Below are 21911 nucleotides of genomic sequence, written 5' to 3'. Positions count from 1 at the left end.
TATTTTGATGCTAATAATTTGTATGGATGGGCAATGTCTCAATCTCTGCCTTATGGTAAATTAGAGTGGGTGGAAGAAAAGGATTATGAAAAGGCTTTGATGAATATTGTTATTTCTTCTCAAGAGGAATTGAATGACGAAGAAGAAGGTTATTATTTTGAAGTTGATTTGAGGTACCCGAGTGATCTTCATAATAAGCATAAAGATCTTCCTTTTGCATGTGAGAAAGAAACCCCAAAGAAAGAATGGTTAAGTGATTATCATAAAAGTTTTAATATTAAAGGTAAATCAACAGAAAAGTTATTAACAACATTCTATGATAAAGAGGGATATGTTTTGCATCAGAGAAGCTTATATTAAAACAGTTTTTGAGAGAAGGATTGAGAGTAGCTAAAATTCATAGAGTTTTAAAATTTAAACAAAGTCCTTGGGTGAAAAAGTATATTCAATTCAATACAGATATGAGAGCAAATACAAAAGTAAAATTTGAAGGGGATTTTTATAAATTAATGAATAATGCTGTATTTGGAAAGACTATGGAAAATGTTAGAAACAGGCAAAACATTAGATTCGCAACATCTTGGAAAGAAGCTTCGAGATTGATAAATAAACCAAATTTTGAGAGAGAAGAGGTTTTTTCAGAGAACTTTTCTGCAATTCATATGAAAAAGGAAAGTATTGTAATGGATAAACCAATTTATATTGGAACAGCAGTTCTTGATTTATCAAAGATATTGATGTATTATTATTTGTATAATGACTTAAAGAAAGAGTATGGTGAAAATGTTTCATTGTTGTATATGGACACTGATAGTTTTATCCTAGATATAAAAACTGATGATGTGTATGAAGATATGAAGAAAAATATTGGAGTATATGATACAAGTAATTTCAGCAAGAAGGGGTGAGTTATTTTCCAAAAAGAATGAAAAGGTTATTGGTTAATTTAAGGATGAGTTGGGTGGAAAAGTAATGAGTGAATTTATTGGATTGAGAGCAAAGGCATATGCTTATAAGTATGGTGATCAGATTGATAAGAGGTTAAAGGGAATAAAGAAATATGTAATAAAGAAATCAATAACTTTTAGAAATTATTATAATTGTTTGATGAATAAGAAAGAAGAATATAGGAAAATGAATACAAAAAGAAGTTATAAACATAACATATATAGTGAAGAAGTAAATAAAAAGGCATTAGGAGCCTTTGATGATAAGAGATTTATTTTAGATAATGGAATAGATTGTGTTCCATATGGATATTGTATGATCGAGTGTATAAAATAGATTGCGTTTTAACGATGGGAAGATGGGTTAGGGTTTTTTTAAGGGCTACCGCCGCGTTTTTTCGCAATATAGAAATGGTTAAACCAAGTATTAATCAAACTAAAGAGTGGAGAAAATCTCAGTCTTGGTATATAAATGGAAAACATAATGAATGTGAAAAATATCAAATAAGTCTTCTTGAAAAAATAACTAAAACAAAGGTAAATAAAACAAATAAGCGAATCAATTTAAAAACTAGTAAGTTAGAGGATGTAAAGAAAAAAATGAATATCCTTGAATGGACTGAAAACTTTGATGGTTATCAATTGAACAATGAAAAAACAATTTACTATAATCTCAAAATGATATGTGGCTCAGGAGGTGGTCAAACAAGAGCATTAAGAGAAGTTTATCATTTCGTAATGGCACAAAAGGGGTATCTCAAAAAATATAAAGATTCAAATGTTTTGTTTTTCAATATTTTAGATGGGGATTATTGTGCAAAGAAAATTAAACTATTGAAGGAATTTGAGAATGAACAAATCTTTATAGGTTCAATGAGTGAGCTGTTCAACCTCCAGGTGTTCAATTCAATGAGGTTCAAACTCCAGGTTAAAAGGGGAGACAAATAAATATACCTTGGGATTGCCTGGTTATATATATACAAAGCCTGGTGTTGGCTAAGCCTGGTGTTGGCTTAGTGGTTAGGGTGGCGGCTTGGGATCCCAGTGTCCTGAGTTCAAGCCCCGTTGGTTGCTGAATTAACACCAGGGGGTTGACTCAGCCTGTCATCCTTCCGAGGTCGGCGAAATGAGTGCCAGTGTACTGGGCCAGTGTATACCCTGGTTAGAATAGGTGTACCATATCCCTGTGTGTCGTAAGAGGCGACCAGGGTTAGCGTCAGGAAGGGCATCCGGCCATAAAACATTGCCTCACAAAAGCCAAACCCCTGCACAGCAGGGAAAAATGGCTGTAAAAAAAAAAAAAAAAACGGATAAAAAGGGGGTTTATTTTTAGGGAAAAAAAAAGGGAATCGCTGAAAATCCCCCATTCATTTACATGGGGAAAAGTGAGCCAGAACCAGTAAATCCACCCTACTTACATTGTATATTTTATTGTTCATTGTATATTTATATTGTTTATTGTATATTTTATTGTACATTGTATATATTTATTGTACATTGTATATTTATATTGTACATTGTATATTTATATTGTACATTGTATATTTTTATTGTAAATTGATATTTTATTGTACATTGTATATTTATGTTGAAAATTGTATATTTTATTGTATATTTTATTGTATATTTATATTGTACATTGTATATTTATATTATAAATTGTATATTTACATTGTACATTGTATATCTTATGTATTATTTCCGAGTTTGTGGTTTCGTGTTGCGCTATCTTCGACTTTGTTCTGCGCTCGAGTAACGTGATATTCGGCTTACATTATCTCAAAGACCACATGAGGTGCATGGTACAAAAAAAAGTAAATAAAATGGTTCTGAAACAGTGAAATCGTATTCCACTTACTGCATTAAAGTAAAATTACTACTGATACTCTGCATAAGTTCCTTTCTCAAACACACCCACCCCAACATGTCATGCAGAGTGCAGGTTATGCTCGTTGTATATTTACATTGTACATTGTATATTTTATTGTACATTGTATATTTATATTGTACATTGTATATTTTATTGTTCATTGTATATTTTATTGTTCATTGTATATTTATATTGTTTATTGTGTATTTTATTGTACATTGTATATATTTATTGCACATTGTATATTTATATTGTACATTGTATATTTATATTGTACATTGTATATTTTTATTGTAAATTGTATATTTTATTCTACATTGTATATTTTATTGTATATTTTATTGTATATTTATATTGTACATTGTATATTTATATTATAAATTTTATATTTACATTGTACATTGTATGTTTATATTGTACATCTTATATATTATTTCCGAGTTTGTGGTTTCGTGTTGCGCTATCTTCGACTTTGTTCTGCGCTCGAATAACGTGATATTCGGCTTACATTATCTCAAAGACCATCTGAGGTGCATGGTACAAAAAAAGTAAATAAAATGGTTCTGAAACAGTGAAATCGTATTCCACTTACTGCATTAAAGTAAAATTACTACTGATACTCTGCATAAGTTCCTTTCTCAAACACACCCACCCCAACATGTCATGCAGAGTGCAGGTTATGCTCATTGTATATTTATATTGTACATTGTATATTTACATTGTACATTGTATATTTATATTGTACATTGTATATTTTATTGTTCATTGTATATTTATATTGTTTATTGTACATTGTATATATTTATTGTACATTGTATATTTATATTGTACATTGTATATTTATATTGTACATTGTATATTTTTAATGTAAATTGTATATTTTATTGTACATTGTATATTTATATTGAAAATTGTATATTTTATTGTATATTTATATTGTACATTGTATATTTATATTATAAATTGTACATTGTATGTTTATATTGTACATCTTATATATTATTTCCGAGTTTGTGGTTTCGTGTTGCGCTATCTTCGACTTTGTTCTGCGCTCGAGTAACGTGATATTCGGCTTACATTATCTCAAAGACCATCTGAGGTACATGGTACAAAAAAAGTAAATAAAATGGTTCTGAAACAGTGAAATCATATTCCACTTACTGCATTAAAGTAAAATTACTACTGATACTCTGCATAAGTTCCTTTCTCAAACACACCCACCCCAACATGTCATGCAGAGTGCAGGTTATGCTCGTTGTATATTTATATTGTACATTGTATATTTACATTGTACATTGTATATTTTATTGTACATTGTATATTTTATTGTACATTGTATATTTATATTGTAAATTGTATTTTTATATTGTACATTGTATATTTATATTATACATTGTATATTTTTATTGTACATTGTATATTTTTATTGTACATTGTATATTTATATTGTAAATTGTATATTTTATTGTACATTGTATATTTACATTATAAGTCAAAATAACCCAAAACAGAACAGGAAGTGAATCGATGACGTTCACCATGCCACATTATTTATTGAAATATCCAGTTTTGTGTAAAATCGGTGGTTTGAGATTAACTCATAGTGAAAGGTGATTCTTCATTGTGAGATTTAGTGAGTGTGACGTGTGAGTGTTATTTATGGTTTTGTTTACCATGGTAAAATGTGCGTGTTTCATTTATCACTCATGTTAGCATCAAATGGTGTCATATTAAAACATCATGCAATGGTAAATCTGTCGATGACGTCACAGCCGACATTTTCCACAATCCGGTTTCTCAACGTTGCATGTCATCACTGGTCATAGTCCGTCCATATAACTTTTTTGGGATATCGTGCCATATATCGTTTTGTCCCCATCTCTGAATGGTGAAGAATCATTTCAAAATTAAAATACATTCTCCTATCTGTATCCTGATCCGATCAATTCGTTCTCGTCAAACACCAACCACACTGACGTCACTGAGGTTGTTTGACGTCACAATGATAATTCCACCAAAAGGTAATACATAAGGTTGAGACGTATTGTTGAAACGTCGGTTGGAGGATCGACGGACGGCAGAGATGTTGCTTCTTATCGCGCTCTTCGTGCTGGTCGTCGTTGGTGGGACATCGCGATCTCCGCAGCAGGTAAGGGGATTGTAAGAGATGATGGACTCGGGAAGGTACACATTACAAAACTAGTTCGTTTATTAGTAGTTTGTGTGGTTCAATGTAAAAGGGACCAGGTGGTGTATTGCTAGTTTTAACACTCAAGTTGTTCGTGCCTGCACGGGATTCCACACGGACTACGGATGGAGGAGGGAAAAATGCAAATGGCGTCTTGTATCATGGAGCCGGCAAGTTGGGAGTAACAATTCACATTGATTACCACGTGTGATGTTAGTTAAATGGTAAAATGGCGGCGAGGTGATCCATGTGAAACAGTTTGTTCGATATTTGTACCTTTTCATACCGAGGGGTCCGAAATATAAACTTGTATTGGAGTGAAATCTGGGGATCAATTGGGAATTAACCGTGGGATTGGGAAAGATGGAAGGACATGGAGCGATCTCTGGTTGGAGGAGTGATGGTCATGTTATAGAAGTGGTGATGAGGGTGATATTGGTAGTTGTGATGGTGGAGGTGGTGTTGAGAGTGACAATGTTTGTTGTGATGGGAGTGGTTGTGGTAGTGGTGGAAGAAGTGGTGTTGAGATGGTAATGGTAGGTGTGATGGTGGTGGTGGAAGTTGGGTTGAGAGTAACAATGGCAGTTGTGGTGGAGGTGGTGTTGAGAGTGATAGTGTGGTGGTGGTGATGATGAGAGTGGTAATGGTAGTTGTGGTTGTTGTAGTTGTGATTGTGATGGTAAAGTGAAATTTAAATTTTATTTATTGTTTTGTAATTTCCGTGATTGTTAAACTGAAACTATTTTGCACTTTCCTGTATTTAGAGATCAACTCTGAAGATTTTAATAATTAATTTTAGAACCAGTACCGTAACAATGACGCAATGTGGATAACATGGTCACAGTGCATGATGACGTCACAGTCGAACAATGTGGAATAAATCGTTAAATTGTTCGTTCCCCAGTTCGATGCTTGGCATGCACCAGCCACCAGAGATGCCGTGGGTTATCATCGTGGTCTTGCTGGTCCTCGGGAGTGAAACCTCCAGGTCACTCTGGCACGTAAGTGGGGATTGTAAGATACCCTCGGGAAAGGTACACACAAAATGTCACACGTTGGTACTTTTTCAAGTTGGTAAACCGGATACATTTGTGGTTTTACAGGGAACCTCTTTGGGACATTTTCTTTTGTCTTATCCGAGTTTAATTCCACTGTAATCGGTTCCGACTATAAAAGCTGTCATCCTTGTGCACCACAACTAGGGTATTGCGTCACAATGGGACAGCCGGCTTGACTTCCCATCCCTTCAGAGACCAAATTAAGTTGGCTGTTTTGTCCAATGGCACTTTTTTGTAGAAGTCGAAGATTCCTGGAGTAGCCTTTAAAAAGGAGTAGGCCAGTGTGTGTTGATGCACAGTTTAAATCCCATATTTAATCTTCCTTTTCTGTCCTTTCAATGGTTGTGATCCCTCATTGCCATGAGGATGTGATGAGGAATATAAAGAGTTTATCTTCGGTTAGAAACTGCCGGTTTTGGGTTAACCTTCCCCACCAAGCAAAGTTGGAATTTGTCCCTTCAAGAAGCTCCTTCATGGTCGTGTCGATGGAGGAATCTTCACGGGACACTTTACTCATTGGTTGACGTTAAAGATCCCACGGTGTTTCTCACAAGGAGTAGGTGAGTTATCACCAGTATCCTGAACAAATCACAAATTCCTTTCAAACCCTTTTACAAAACTGTGCTTGACAAGCATGGTCACTAAACCAATGTGTACCCAGTGTGAGTTCAATGACACCTTCATCCTGCAGAGGATTGAAAACGGGATGATGATGATGATAAGATGATGATGATGATGATGATGATGATGATAAGATGATGATGAAATGTACCTTGAAAAGTTGGGTCTAAACCCTTATCCTAAACAAATGATAAATTCTCATACATTCCATGACCCGTTGTGTTTGTACTCAAAAAAAATTTCACCAACATCTTGTTCTTTGTCATGAAGTTTTGGATTTTGTTAAATAATTGTAAATAAATTGTTTAGTTTAATTTCAAACGTTATAAACTTTTCTCCTGTCCCTGCCCTTTTCCATGTCCATAGATTTTCCAGAATGAGGATGTGGAGAAACCACTGCTCTCCACATTTCGTGATGTGGTGTTCGTATCCATTGCGATCTTCTTATTTGTGGTCGTAATATCGTTTTGACCATCGTCGTGGTTCAACAGAAAGAAGAGGCACAATAAAAAGCCCCACGCTCACTGGTAAGGAACACAAGTGACATTTTCATCAATATAGTTCCTTCATCCAAGGGGACAAGATAGCTCAGAAATTTTAAACGAATTTACATTTAATTTTCACAAATAACGAGCAGAGTACCCACCCTCGAGTTTGAACATTACTTGCTGAAAAAGTAGTCTGTGTTTCATAGTGTACGGTCCAATTGTAGTTTGGGTCTAAGCCTGAAGGGGTTGAAAGGGTCCGATCTCTCAAGCATGTAAAAATGGTCTAAAAAGGACGAAATGTTCTAAAGCTGGAAGTGGTCAAGGATCTAATCTGTCTAACATGTCTGATAGGTTTAAGAGGTCTAAAAGGTCTCATGGGTCCAAAGCGAAATAAAGGATGTAAAGCTCGAAATGGTTTGTGTGGTCAAAAGGCTCCTGGGGTCTCAAGTGTATGAAAGGTCAAAAGGGGGGGGGGGTCTTAAAGGTGATGAGGGGTGTTAAGCATCTTGAGGATTTTAGCGGGTCTTCAAGTTCTTTGGGTTCTTGGGGGTCTGAAGGGTCTTAAGAGAATAAAGGGGTCTTAAGGGGTCTTTGAGTTTGTCAGATATCGAGGGTCGAAAGAGTCTTAAGGAGTCTAAAGATATCGAGGGGTCTGGAACATGCATGCATGGCCCCTAATATACAGTGGCCTGCAAAAGTATTCAACCCTCCCATGTTTTCACATTTTGATGCCACCTGAGCTTATTTCATGATGCTTTGAAATCAAGCTTAAAATATTCCCAAATTCCCATATTAAGTCCTTAAATTAAATAAGTCCTCCCAAACTACTCCAAAGTGATAAAACTAAAAAAATGTCGATAACATGTGAATAAGCCAGATTAACAGAGAAAACTAGAAGGGCACTCTGTGGAGCACAAACCGCCGCAAGGCTGAACAGTTTACGTTTTCTATCCCACTGGGAGGCCGGATCTGAATTCTAAACTGAGCTAAAATTTAATTGACTTGTTCTTGTCACAGACTCAACTCATCCACCAAGTTTTGTCCGAATCCGTGCATAATTTTTTGATATATCGTGCTATATATCGTTTTAGCCCTCTCGCTCAATGGTGAAGAATCACTGAAAAATGATCGTATCCAGATCCGGGATCTTCACCAAAATCTCATCATTTTGTCGGTATCACAAGCTCTCCACCAAATTTCGTCCGAATCCGTCCACAACGTTTTGAGATATTTTGTTCACAATCAAACCAATAAACAGACAGACAGGGGTGAAAACATAACCTCCATAAACCTTTGGTGGCAGAGCTAATCAGATGGTTCTTAGTTGCAGAAGTATTCAAACCCTTTGCCAAATTAATCCAAAATCACTTCAGGAGCAAATTATTTGTTTGAAAGGTTCCAAAATAAGTTTAGTAGGTTTCACCTGTATGTAATCAGTGGTTTCACTTAAAAATTAAGCTTCACCACTTAGTTAAGTAGTTTTAAGGTGCAACTCACCTGGTCAACCAACAAGATAAACAGGAAGATCGGTATACAGGGTGTCCCAAAAAATTATACAACTTTTCATCTGCAAAGAGGATGGTCATAGCTTATATTTTTTAAAAAGATATATGGCTGGATAGAAAGCTGAAAGGTTGAAGTTTATTGTACCAATGTCAAAATTGCCACCAAAATTTAAATTTTGGTATAGAATCGTCGTTTTCTTTTAGACCACATGTTCGACGTAGGCTCCACATTATCCGATCACTGCCTGCAAATGCGTTGTCATGTTCTCCATCACTTTGGGAAACGTTTCCTGAGGAATGTTCTGGATTTCTCGGTGGATGTTTTCCTTCAGCCGATCAAGAGTCTGAGGCCTTGGGTTTCCATAGATCCTGTCCTTGAGATACCCCCACAAGAAGTCTGGAGGAGTAAGGTCAGGGGAACACGGTGGCCACTCAACGTCTTCGTAGAGGGGGATAAAGCGGCCCTCAAAATGTTGGTTGAGAAAACGCCTTGTTTCCCTGGCTGTATGGGGCGGTGCCCCATCCTGCTGGAACCACTGGGTTCTCATCTGGATCAGGTTGTTTCTCCTCTGAGCCTGAGCACGTAGCTCAGTCAGATAGAATTCCTGAATCATTTCACGATAGTTCCTCTGGTTTACCGTGCAAGTGCGTCCCTGGTCCTCTTCAAAGAAGTATGGACCAATTATCCCATACCAACCAACCACCACCCACATGGTGACTTTGAGAACAGATTGAGGCACCAGTTTAGTTGATGCATTACCAGGATTTTCAGTTCCCCAGTACCGAAAGATTTGCTTGTTTACCTCCCCGGACAAGTGAGCATGACATTCGTGCGTCATGTGAAGTTTTTTGAGGAGGTCTGCAGCTTCCTCCAACTTTCCTGAGAACCAATTTGCAAAGTATAGTCGTTTGCGTTTCTGTTGATCAGTAAGCACCGTTTCCGTTTGAATTTTGTATGGAAAGGCATGAATGTCTTGGTGAAGGATCCTCTGAACGGTGCTCTTATGAATGTTTGTCTCGGCAGAAAGTCGTCGAACCGGTTTTTTTTGACTCTGAACGACCGCCTGTCTCACCATTTCCACATTTTCTTCACTACGACCTGTCCTCTTCCGACCACTGTGACCCTTGTGAAGGTCACAGATGGTTCCCACATTGGTAAACTTTGCGATGGTGCACTTTATTGTCCGAAAGTTTGGTGCATGGCGCAAGTGGATACCGAAATGTCTCGAGTAAAGACGTTGCACCTGTATGACACTTTTCGTCTGGTGCCAAAGTTCAACAATTTTCATCCGTTGTTGTACGGTCAGTCAGTCTTGGCATTTTTCTGGCACTTGCTTGGTTTCAAAATAAACTTCAGGGTCTCTGCAACAAGAAATGAAGCATTAGTGATAAAATTACTGCTTTTTTAAGGATCAAACGAAGCATTTTAAAAGTTGTATATTTTTTTGGGACACCCTAAATAGGGTGTTCGGCAAGAGCTATTTTTAGAGACAAAAAAAAGAAAAGAGGAAGAGTTGTTCAGGAGAGAGAAAGAGGCACATCAGCTGGAGCAGTACATTTATAAGAGGGAAAAAGATGTGCACACTCGGGAACATGAGGTTTGGCAAAGTGAGGTAAGGGATGAAAAACGACGAGAGCAGGAAGAACAGACACGACTGGAATAGGAAGAACAAAGACAACTAGAACAGGAAGAACAGAGAGGATGTGAACAGGAAGAACAGAGAGGATGTGAACAGGAAGAACAAAGACGACTAGAACAGGAAGAACAGAGACTATGTGAACAGGAAGAACAAAGACAACTAGAACTGGAAGAACAAAGACGACTAGAACAGGAAGAACAAAGACGACTAGAACAGGAAGAACAAAGACGACTAGAACAGGAAGAACAAAGACGACTAGAACAGGAAGAACAAAGACAAGTAGAACAGGAAGAACAGAGACAACGAGAACAGGAAGAACAAAGACAACTAGAACGGGAAGAACAGAGACAACTAGAACGGGAAGAACAAAGACGACGAGAACAGGAAGAACAGAGACGATGTGAACAGGAAGAACAAAGACAACTAGAACTGGAAGAACAAAGACGACTAGAACAGGAATAACAAAGACGACTAGAACAGGAAGAACAAAGACAACAAGAACGGGAAGAACAGAGACAACTAGAACAGGAAGAACAAAGACAACTAGAACGGGAAGAACAGAGACAACTAGAACGGGAAGAACAAAGATGACTAGAACAGGAAGAACAGAGACGATGTGAACAGGAAGAATAAAGACAACTAGAACTGGAAGAACAAAGACGACTAGAACAGGAAGAACAAAGACGACTAGAGCAGGAAGAACAAAGACAACTAGAACGGGAAGAACAGAGACAACTAGAACGGGAAGAACAAAGATGACTAGAACGGGAAGAACAGAGACGATGTGAACAGGAAGAACAGAGACGATGTGAACAGGAAGAACAAAGACGACGAGAACAGGAAGAACAAAGATGACTAGAACAGGAAGAACAAAGACGACTAGAACAGGAAGAACAAAGACGACTAGAACAGGAAGAACAAAGACGACTAGAACAGGAAGAACAAAGACGACTAGAACAGGAAGAACAGAGACTACTAGAACAGAGACGACGTGAACAGGAAGAGCAGAGACGACTAGAACAGGAAGAACAGAGACAATGTGAACAGGAAGAACAAAGACAATGTGAACAGGAAGAACAAAGACAACTAGAACAGGAAGAACAAAGACAACTACAACAGGAAGAAGAAAGACCACTACAACAGGAAGAAGAAAGACAACTAGAACAGGAAGAACAAAGACAACTAGAACAGGAAGAACAAAGACAACTAGAACAGGAAGAACAAAGACAACTAGAACAGGAAGAACAGAGACAACGAGAACAGGAAGAACAAAGACAACTAGAACAGGAAGAACAGAGACAACTAGAACAGGAAGAACAAAGACAAGTAGAACAGGAAGAACAGAGACAACTAGAACAGGAAGAACAAAGACAACTAGAACGGGAAGAACAGAGACAACTAGAACGGGAAGAACAAAGACGACGAGAACAGGAAGAACAGAGACGATGTGAACAGGAAGAACAAAGACAACTAGAACTGGAAGAACAAAGACGACTAGAACAGGAATAACAAAGACGACTAGAACAGGAAGAACAAAGACGACTAGAACAGGAAGAACAAAGACGACTAGAACGGGAAGAACAGAGACGACTAGAACAGGAAGAACAAAGACAACTTGAACGGGAAGAACAGAGACAACTAGAACGGGAAGAACAAAGACGACTAGAACAGGAAGAACAGAGACGATGTGAACAGGAAGAACAAAGACGACTAGAACTGGAAGAACAAAGACGACTAGAACAGGAAGAACAAAGACGACTAGAACAGGAAGAACAAAGACGACTAGAACGGGAAGAACAGAGACAACTAGAACGGGAAGAACAAAGATGACTAGAACGGGAAGAACAGAGACGATGTGAACAGGAAGAACAGAGACGATGTGAACAGGAAGAACAAAGACGACTAGAACAGGAAGAACAAAGACGACTAGAACAGGAAGAACAAAGACGACTAGAACAGGAAGAACAAAGACGACTAGAACAGGAAGAACAAAGACGACTAGAACAGGAAGAACAAAGACGACTAGAACAGGAAGAACAAAGACGACTAGAACAGGAAGAACAGAGACTACTAGAACAGAGACGACGTGAACAGGAAGAGCAGAGACGACTAGAACAGGAAGAACAGAGACAATGTGAACAGGAAGAACAAAGACAATGTGAACAGGAAGAACAAAGACAACTAGAACAGGAAGAACAAAGACAACTACAACAGGAAGAAGAAAGACCACTACAACAGGAAGAAGAAAGACAACTAGAACAGGAAGAACAAAGACAACTAGAACAGGAAGAACAAAGACAACTAGAACAGGAAGAACAAAGACAACTAGAACAGGAAGAACAGAGACAACGAGAACAGGAAGAACAAAGACAACTAGAACAGGAAGAACAGAGACAACTAGAACAGGAAGAACAAAGACAACTAGAACAGGAAGAACAAAGACAACTAGAACGGGAAGAACAGAGACAACGAGAACAGGAAGAACAAAGACAACTAGAACAGGAAGAACAGAGACAACGAGAACAGGAAGAACAGAGACAATGAGAACAGGAAGAACAAAGACAACTAGAACAGGAAGAACAAAGACAACTAGAACAGGAAGAACAAAGACAACTAGAACAGGAAGAACAGAGACAACGACAACAGGAAGAACAAAGACAACTAGAACAGGAAGAACAGAGACAACTAGAACAGGAAGAACAAAGACAACTAGAACAGGAATAACAAAGACAACTAGAACAGGAAGAACAAAGACAACTAGAACAGGAAGAACAGAGACAACGAGAACAGGAAGAACAGAGACAACGAGAACAGGAAGAACAAAGACAACTAGAACAGGAAGAACAAAGACAACTAGAACAGGAAGAACAAAGACAACTAGAACAGGAAGAACAGAGACAACGACAACAGGAAGAACAAAGACAACTAGAACAGGAAGAACAGAGACAACGAGAACAGGAAGAACAAAGACAACTAGAACAGGAATAACAATGACAACTAGAACAGGAAGAACAAAGACAACTAGAACAGGAAGAACAGAGACAACGAGAACAGGAAGAACAAAGACGAGTGGAACAGGAAGAACAAAGACAACTAGAACAGGAAGAACAAAGACAACTAGAACAGGAAGAACAGAGACAACGAGAACAGGAAGAACAAAGACGAGTGGAACAGGAAGAACAAAGACAACTAGAACAGGAAGAACAAAGACAACTAGAACAGGAAGAACAAAGACAACTAGAACGGGAAGAACAGAGACAACTAGAACAGGAAGAACAAAGACAACTAGAACAGGAAGAACAAAGACAACTAGAACGGGAAGAACAGAGACAACTAGAACGGGAAGAACAAAGATGACTAGAACGGGAAGAACAGAGACGATGTGAACAGGAAGAACAGAGACGATGTGAACAGGAAGAACAAAGACGACTAGAACAGGAAGAACAAAGACGACTAGAACAGGAAGAACAAAGACGACTAGAACAGGAAGAACAAAGACGACTAGAACAGGAAGAACAAAGACGACTAGAACAGGAAGAACAAAGACGACTAGAACAGGAAGAACAAAGACCACTAGAACAGGAAGAACAAAGACAAGTAGAACAGGAAGAACAGAGACAACGAGAACAGGAAGAACAAAGACAACTAGAACGGGAAGAACAGAGACAACTAGAACGGGAAGAACAAAGACGACGAGAACAGGAAGAACAGAGACGATGTGAACAGGAAGAACAAAGACAACTAGAACTGGAAGAACAAAGACGACTAGAACAGGAATAACAAAGACGACTAGAACAGGAAGAACAAAGACGACTAGAACAGGAAGAACAAAGACAACTAGAACAGGAAGAACAAAGACAACAAGAACGGGAAGAACAGAGACAACTAGAACAGGAAGAACAAAGACAACTAGAACTGGAAGAACAAAGACGACGAGAACAGGAAGAACAAAGACGACTAGAACAGGAAGAACAAAGACAACTAGAACGGGAAGAACAAAGATGACTAGAACGGGAAGAACAGAGACGATGTGAACAGGAAGAACAGAGACGATGTGAACAGGAAGAACAAAGACGACTAGAACAGGAAGAACAAAGACGACTAGAACAGGAAGAACAAAGACGACTAGAACAGGAAGAACAAAGACGACTAGAACAGGAAGAACAAAGACGACTAGAACAGGAAGAACAAAGACGACTAGAACAGGAAGAACAAAGACGACTAGAACAGGAAGAACAGAGACTACTAGAACAGAGACGACGTGAACAGGAAGAGCAGAGACGACTAGAACAGGAAGAACAGAGACAATGTGAACAGGAAGAACAAAGACAATGTGAACAGGAAGAACAAAGACAACTAGAACAGGAAGAACAAAGACAACTACAACAGGAAGAAGAAAGACCACTACAACAGGAAGAAGAAAGACAACTAGAACAGGAAGAACAAGGACAACTAGAACAGGAAGAACAAAGACAACTAGAACAGGAAGAACAAAGACAACTAGAACAGGAAAAACAGAGACAACGAGAACAGGAAGAACAAAGACAACTAGAACAGGAAGAACAGAGACAACTAGAACAGGAAGAACAAAGACAAGTAGAACAGGAAGAACAGAGACAACTAGAACAGGAAGAACAAAGACAACTAGAACGGGAAGAACAGAGACAACTAGAACGGGAAGAACAAACACGACGAGAACAGGAAGAACAGAGACGATGTGAACAGGAAGAACAAAGACAACTAGAACTGGAAGAACAAAGATGACTAGAACAGGAATAACAAAGACGACTAGAACAGGAAGAACAAAGACGACTAGAACAGGAAGAACAAAGACGACTAGAACAGGAAGAACAAAGACAACTAGAACGGGAAGAACAGAGACAACTAGAACAGGAAGAACAAAGACAACTAGAACGGGAAGAACAGAGACAACTAGAACGGGAAGAACAAAGACGACTAGAACAGGAAGAACAGAGACGATGTGAACAGGAAGAACAAAGACAACTAGAACTGGAAGAACAAAGACGACTAGAACAGGAAGAACAAAGACGACTAGAACAGGAAGAACAAAGACGACTAGAACGGGAAGAACAGAGACAACTAGAACGGGAAGAACAAAGATGACTAGAACGGGAAGAACAGAGACGATGTGAACAGGAAGAACAGAGACGATGTGAACAGGAAGAACAAAGACGACTAGAACAGGAAGAACAAAGACGACTAGAACAGGAAGAACAAAGACGACTAGAACAGGAAGAACAAAGACGACTAGAACAGGAAGAACAAAGACGACTAGAACAGGAAGAACAAAGACGACTAGAACAGGAAGAACAAAGACGACTAGAACAGGAAGAACAGAGACTACTAGAACAGAGACGACGTGAACAGGAAGAGCAGAGACGACTAGAACAGGAAGAACAGAGACAATGTGAACAGGAAGAACAAAGACAATGTGAACAGGAAGAACAAAGACAACTAGAACAGGAAGAACAAAGACAACTACAACAGGAAGAAGAAAGACCACTACAACAGGAAGAAGAAAGACAACTAGAACAGGAAGAACAAAGACAACTAGAACAGGAAGAACAAAGACAACTAGAACAGGAAGAACAAAGACAACTAGAACAGGAAGAACAGAGACAACGAGAACAGGAAGAACAAAGACAACTAGAACAGGAAGAACAGAGACAACTAGAACAGGAAGAACAAAGACAACTAGAACAGGAAGAACAAAGACAACTAGAACGGGAAGAACAGAGACAACGAGAACAGGAAGAACAAAGACAACTAGAACAGGAAGAACAGAGACGAGAACAGGAAGAACAGAGACAACGAGAACAGGAAGAACAAAGACAACTAGAACAGGAATAACAAAGACAACTAGAACAGGAAGAACAAAGACAACTAGAACAGGAAGAACAGAGACAACGAGAACAGGAAGAACAAAGACGAGTGGAACAGGAAGAACAAAGACAACTAGAACAGGAAGAACAAAGACAACTAGAACAGGAAGAACAGAGACAACGAGAACAGGAAGAACAAAGACGAGTGGAACAGGAAGAACAAAGACAACTAGAACAGGAAGAACAAAGACAACTAGAACAGGAAGAACAAAGACAACTAGAACAGGAAGAACAAAGACGACTAGAACAGGAAGAACAAAGACAACTAGAACGGGAAGAACAGAGACAACTAGAACGGGAAGAACAAAGATGACTAGAACGGGAAGAACAGAGACGATGTGAACAGGAAGAACAGAGACGATGTGAACAGGAAGAACAAAGACGACTAGAACAGGAAGAACAAAGACGACTAGAACAGGAAGAACAAAGACGACTAGAACAGGAAGAACAAAGACGACTAGAACAGGAAGAACAGAGACTACTAGAACAGAGACGACGTGAACAGGAAGAGCAGAGACGACTAGAACAGGAAGAACAGAGACAATGTGAACAGGAAGAACAAAGACAATGTGAACAGGAAGAACAAAGACAACTAGAACAGGAAGAACAAAGACAACTACAACAGGAAGAAGAAAGACCACTACAACAGGAAGAAGAAAGACAACTAGAACAGGAAGAACAAAGACAATGTGAACAGGAAGAACAAAGACAACTAGAACAGGAAGAACAAAGACAACTAGAACGGGAAGAACAGAGACAACGAGAACAGGAAGAACAAAGACAACTAGAACAGGAAGAACAGAGACAACGAGAACAGGAAGAACAGAGACAACGAGAACAGGAAGAACAAAGACAACTAGCACAGGAAGAACAAAGACAACTAGAACAGGAAGAACAGAGACAACGACAACAGGAAGAACAAAGACAACTAGAACAGGAAGAACAGAGACAACTAGAACAGGAAGAACAAAGAAAACTAGAACAGGAAGAACAAAGACAACTAGAACAGGAAGAACAGAGACAACGAGAACAGGAAGAACAAAGACAACTAGAACAGGAAGAACAAAGACAACTAGAACAGGAAGAACAAAGACAACTAGAACAGGAAGAACAGAGACAACGAGAACAGGAAGAACAAAGACGAGTGGAACAGGAAGAACAAAGACAACTAGAACAGGAAGAACAAAGACAACTAGAACAGGAAGAACAAAGACAACTAGAACGGGAAGAACAGAGACAACGAGAACAGGAAGAACAAAGACGAGTGGAACAGTAAAAAGAGACGGTAACTGATCAAGAACTCAAAAAACCTTGTCAAAAATCTGACGAGACCAACGAGGAGGCAGAAGCAAATGTTGATGCGGAGGAGGCAGAACATGTGCAAAAGATTGCCGACTGGAAACTGCATCGACAGCAAAAACGGAATGAGAATGCCAATGAGTGGTCTCAAAATTGGAATGAGAAACAACGGGTGAAGCAGCAAGAGAAACAGCTGCTCAAAGAACAGGAAAAAAATCTTCAAAAAACAAATGAAAAGGCAAAGCCAGGCAGCAAAGAAAAGTACAGAAATTGAACTGAAACCCCACGGTGTTGGTCTGACACAGCAACAGCAGAAGCTTTGCCGTGACAGCGAGCCACAACAGCAGCATCAACAGAAGCCTCTTCGTGATAGCAAGCCACATCAGCAACAACAAACCCAGGACGTTGTTCAAGAGTTCCAGCAGAAACAGAGGCCTCACTCTGATCAAGGGCTGCAACAGCAGCAGAAGCGCCATGGTGTGTTGAGGGGCCACAGCACATTCAGGACCTTCAACAGGTAAGCATTCTTTTGTGCTTTGGGGAGGTTGGGGTGAACATCCTGAATTCAAATAGAGTTCACCTCAAGATGAAGAGATGAAGTTGAAATACATTTTGGCATTTTGTCTTTTTTAGACATTGCTGTAAATACTTACTTTGATGAAGAAGATTGTCCTTAATTGTTTAGATAATTGTGATTATAATTTTGGTGGGAAAGGCAACTCATTGGCACGGTCAAACTCCACGCAGGATAAATCACAAGAATTTTAACTCCCCTTGATTGAATTAGATCAACTAATTCACCTTTTCACCGATTACCTGTTCTATCAGTACTTTTCGTTCTGTGCCACATCCTGAAAAAATTTATCAAACTGATGAACATATCAATGTTTTTAATCTTTCTTATTTTTATTGTTTTTCCAAAGATCCCTCAGAAGAGACGCCCGTTCCCTCCTCCACCACCGTCATACGTCAAACCATCCCACCAGATGGAACGTAACTTACCAAGAATCTCACCTTACATTACAAATTATTCCAAACTTTGTCTAAATTAATATTTTGCTTCACTCGAAGCCAGACGAGCACCAAACAAATCTTACAATCGGTGGAAGTCTGTTATGAGTGTTAATGTATCCACACAGAAGTCATTGTGAACACCTGGATGTTCAATAAAATTAATTGTTTGAAAAATCAAATTAAAAAAAAAAAACCCACTTTCAATCAGCGATGGATGACTTGAGCTGTCTTCCATGAAGCACTTCATCATGGTTCACTTCTTCGTCATCAGATGAGGTTTTGTTATTTTAATTCAGACAGTAAGTGGGGATTTGTGGGCTCTGTCTGAAGCACAGGAATGATGGACCAAATTGCCTAAATTTCCTTGTAAGGTGACAGAAACTAAACGTTCATGTAAGTCCAGTGAGAATTGTTGATGGAGAAAATCAAGATGTGAAAGTGGAGGGAAAAGTGAAATAAAACATTAACTGAAATGTAGAAAATGAGGGAGAGGGAAAAACAGAGAGATGGAGAGAGATGGATATTCATTCCAGGGTTGTGTTGGAAGGTAGGACAATGATGGAGATTATGATGACAATGTTCTTGAGTGGTTTTGACTTCCTTTTGTTGATGTGTTTGTAGAGGACGAAGTCATATTTATGGCTGCTGGAGAGGAAGATGCCATGTTTGGAAGTGATTCCCTCATCACTCCATCATACAAGCTCTCCAGAAATGCAAGACGATACACCAGGCTCATGCAGATGGCTGATTCAACCTTTTTCAAATGAACAGTCTCCAGAACTAAGGTACGGTAAACACTCGATGGATTATTTCGTCACCTGGATCCTTTTTGTGTCCATGTTTGTCAATCTGTCACTTCCTTGTTCAAAATATCGTGATGAGAACTAAATAATTCCAAGTGTAGAGAATTTAATAAGTTGAGTGAATCCCTCAAGCAGGTGAAGTCTCTCCCTGATTCATGCAATCAATGCCAATCATGAAGGGAACTGCACATATTAACCCTTATCGTTCACTGCTTGACTTCATTGCTGAACATCATTACTGTACATCATGTGTGACTTCATTCCTGTACATCATGTGTGACTTCATTCCTGTACATCATGTGTGACTTCATTCCTGTACATCATGTGTGACTCCATTCCTGTACATCATGTGTGACTCCATTCCTGTACATCATGTGTGACTCCATTCCTGTACATCATGCGTGACTTCATTGCTGTACATCATGCGTGACTCCATTCCTGTACATCATGTGCGACTCCATTCCTGTACATCATGCGTGACTCCATTACTGCACATCATGCTTGACTCCATTACTGCACATCATGCTTGACTCCATTACTGCACATCATGCTTGACTCCATTACTGCACATCATGCTTGACTCCATTACTGCACATCATGCTTGACTCCATTACTGCACATCATGCTTGACTCCATTACTGCACATCATGCGTGATTCCATTACTGTACATCATGTGTTACTTCATCAGTGCATATCATGTATGAATCGATTACTGTGCATCATGCATGACTTCATTACTGTACATCATATGTGACGTCATTTCTGTACATCATGCATGACTGACTGTACATCATGTGTGCCTTCATTCCTGTACATCATGCGTGACTCCATTCCTGTACATCATGCGTGCCTTCATCCCTGTACATCATGCGTGACTTCATTGCTGTACATCATGCGTGACTTCATTGCTGTACATCATGCGTGACTTCATTGCTGTACATCATGCGTGACTTCATTGCTGTACATCATGCGTGACTTCATTGCTGTACATCATGCGTGCCTTCATTCCTGTACAGCATGCGTGACTTCATTGCTGTACATCATGCGTGACTTAATTCCTGTACATCATGCGTGACTTCATTGCTGTACATCATGCGTGACTTCATTGCTGTACATCATGCGTGACTTCATTCCTGTACATCATGCATGACTTCATTGCTGTACATCATGCGTGACTCCATTCCTGTACATCATGTGTTACTTCATCACTGCATATCATGTATGAATCGATTGCTGAACATCATGCATGACGTCATTACTGTGCATCATACGTGCCTTCATTCCTGTACATCATGCGTGACTTCATTGCTGAACATCATGTGTTACTTCATCACTGCATATCATGTATGAATCGATTGCTGAACATCATGCATGACGTCATTACTGTGCATCATGTGTGCCTTCATTCCTGTACATCATGTGTTACTTCATCACTGCATATCATGTATGAATAGATTACTGTACATCATTTATGACGTCATTACTGTGCATCATGCATGACGTCATTACTGTGCATCATGCATGACTTCATTACTGTACATCATGCATGACTTCATTAATGCATATCATGCATGACTTACTGTACATCATATGTGACATCATTTCTGTACATCATGCATGACTATCACTGTACATCATGCATGACTATCACTGTACATCATGCATGACTTTATGACTGTACATCATGTGTGACTGTCACTCCACAAACACATTTCAACTCGAACATTGTATGTACGTCTCTTCCCCTCCATTTAGCTGCTGCCAACATCTGGATTGACTTCAAATATTCTGCTGAATCATCTCCAGTCTGAACTGTGACCATGGTCTCCTCCACCTCATCGACTCAAAGACTTGGTCAATCAGAAATCCACTTCGTTTTTTCCCAACATCCTTCACCCCTACCAGCTTACCAAACACACCTGCAGATTCCATCTAAAGAACTTCAATCAAGATACAATTCAAATCCTGTCCTTAAAACATTAATTGTTATTATTATTTTAAATTTCTCTTCTCATAACTATTCCTGAATGAGGGTTCTTTCCATGCTTCTCCTTCCTTGGTTTCTCATTTCACTCTCTCATCCAAACCTCCACTCTTCAGTTATTCCAGTTCAACGACGGGTGTTCAATTTCTAGCCTGACCAAAAAAAAAAAAAAAAAAAAAAAAAAAAAAAATTATTTATTTTTCAACATAGTCTTCCTTGAGATAATTGCAGTTAATCCATCTCTGTTGCATCTTGATCAAGGAGATTTGTAAACAGCATGGCCTTGCTTTTTCAGAATGTTATCAACCTCTGAAATCATTTCCTCATTCTCACAAAAACTGTTTCTCCAGAGGTCTTCCTTGAACGTGGGAAACAGGAAGAAACATAAAGGAACTGGATCGACAGAATATAATATCTGGAGAAGCAGTTAAAAGTCAAAGTCAGAGTCAGAGTTTGGTTGCTGCAGTCGTTGCAACCAAGATCATATATGGTAATGCATTGTTCTGAAGAATCAACATTCCTCCACGCAACTTTCCCCGGTGCCTGTTGTTCATGGCATCTTACAACTGTGGCAGTTCATCAGCACAGTA

At 38.9% G+C, this 21911-nt stretch overlaps 1 protein-coding gene across 4 annotated transcripts in view; it reads left to right on the top strand.

The window, feature by feature from the left end:
- Positions 1 to 21271, top strand: part of LOC147016194 (uncharacterized) — a 66073-nt gene extending 44802 nt beyond the window's left edge. The window contains exons 2-5 of one of the 4 annotated variants that reach the window (XR_015050056.1): positions 5910 to 6006; positions 7051 to 7211; positions 18443 to 19318; positions 21093 to 21271. Coding sequence is in view for 1 of the 4 variants with exons in the window: in XM_085849022.1 (XP_085705148.1) it covers positions 17750 to 18036; positions 19155 to 19209 (342 nt within the window). In the remaining 3 variants the exon portion in view is untranslated. Of the gene's footprint in view, positions 1 to 4271; positions 6007 to 7050; positions 7212 to 17145; positions 18037 to 18442; positions 19319 to 21092 lie in introns of those variants that run through there. The other 3 variants (XR_015050057.1, XR_015050055.1, XM_085849022.1) reach the window with 3 other exon arrangements.
- The last annotated feature ends 640 nt before the right edge of the window (positions 21272 to 21911 follow it).

Source organism: Eptatretus burgeri, chromosome 12 (genome assembly GCF_056783735.1).
Source record: "Eptatretus burgeri isolate ZD-2024b chromosome 12, Ebu_testis_v1, whole genome shotgun sequence".
NCBI lineage: Eukaryota > Metazoa > Chordata > Myxini > Myxiniformes > Myxinidae > Eptatretus > Eptatretus burgeri.
This window is presented reverse-complemented; position numbering and strand designations above follow the sequence as displayed.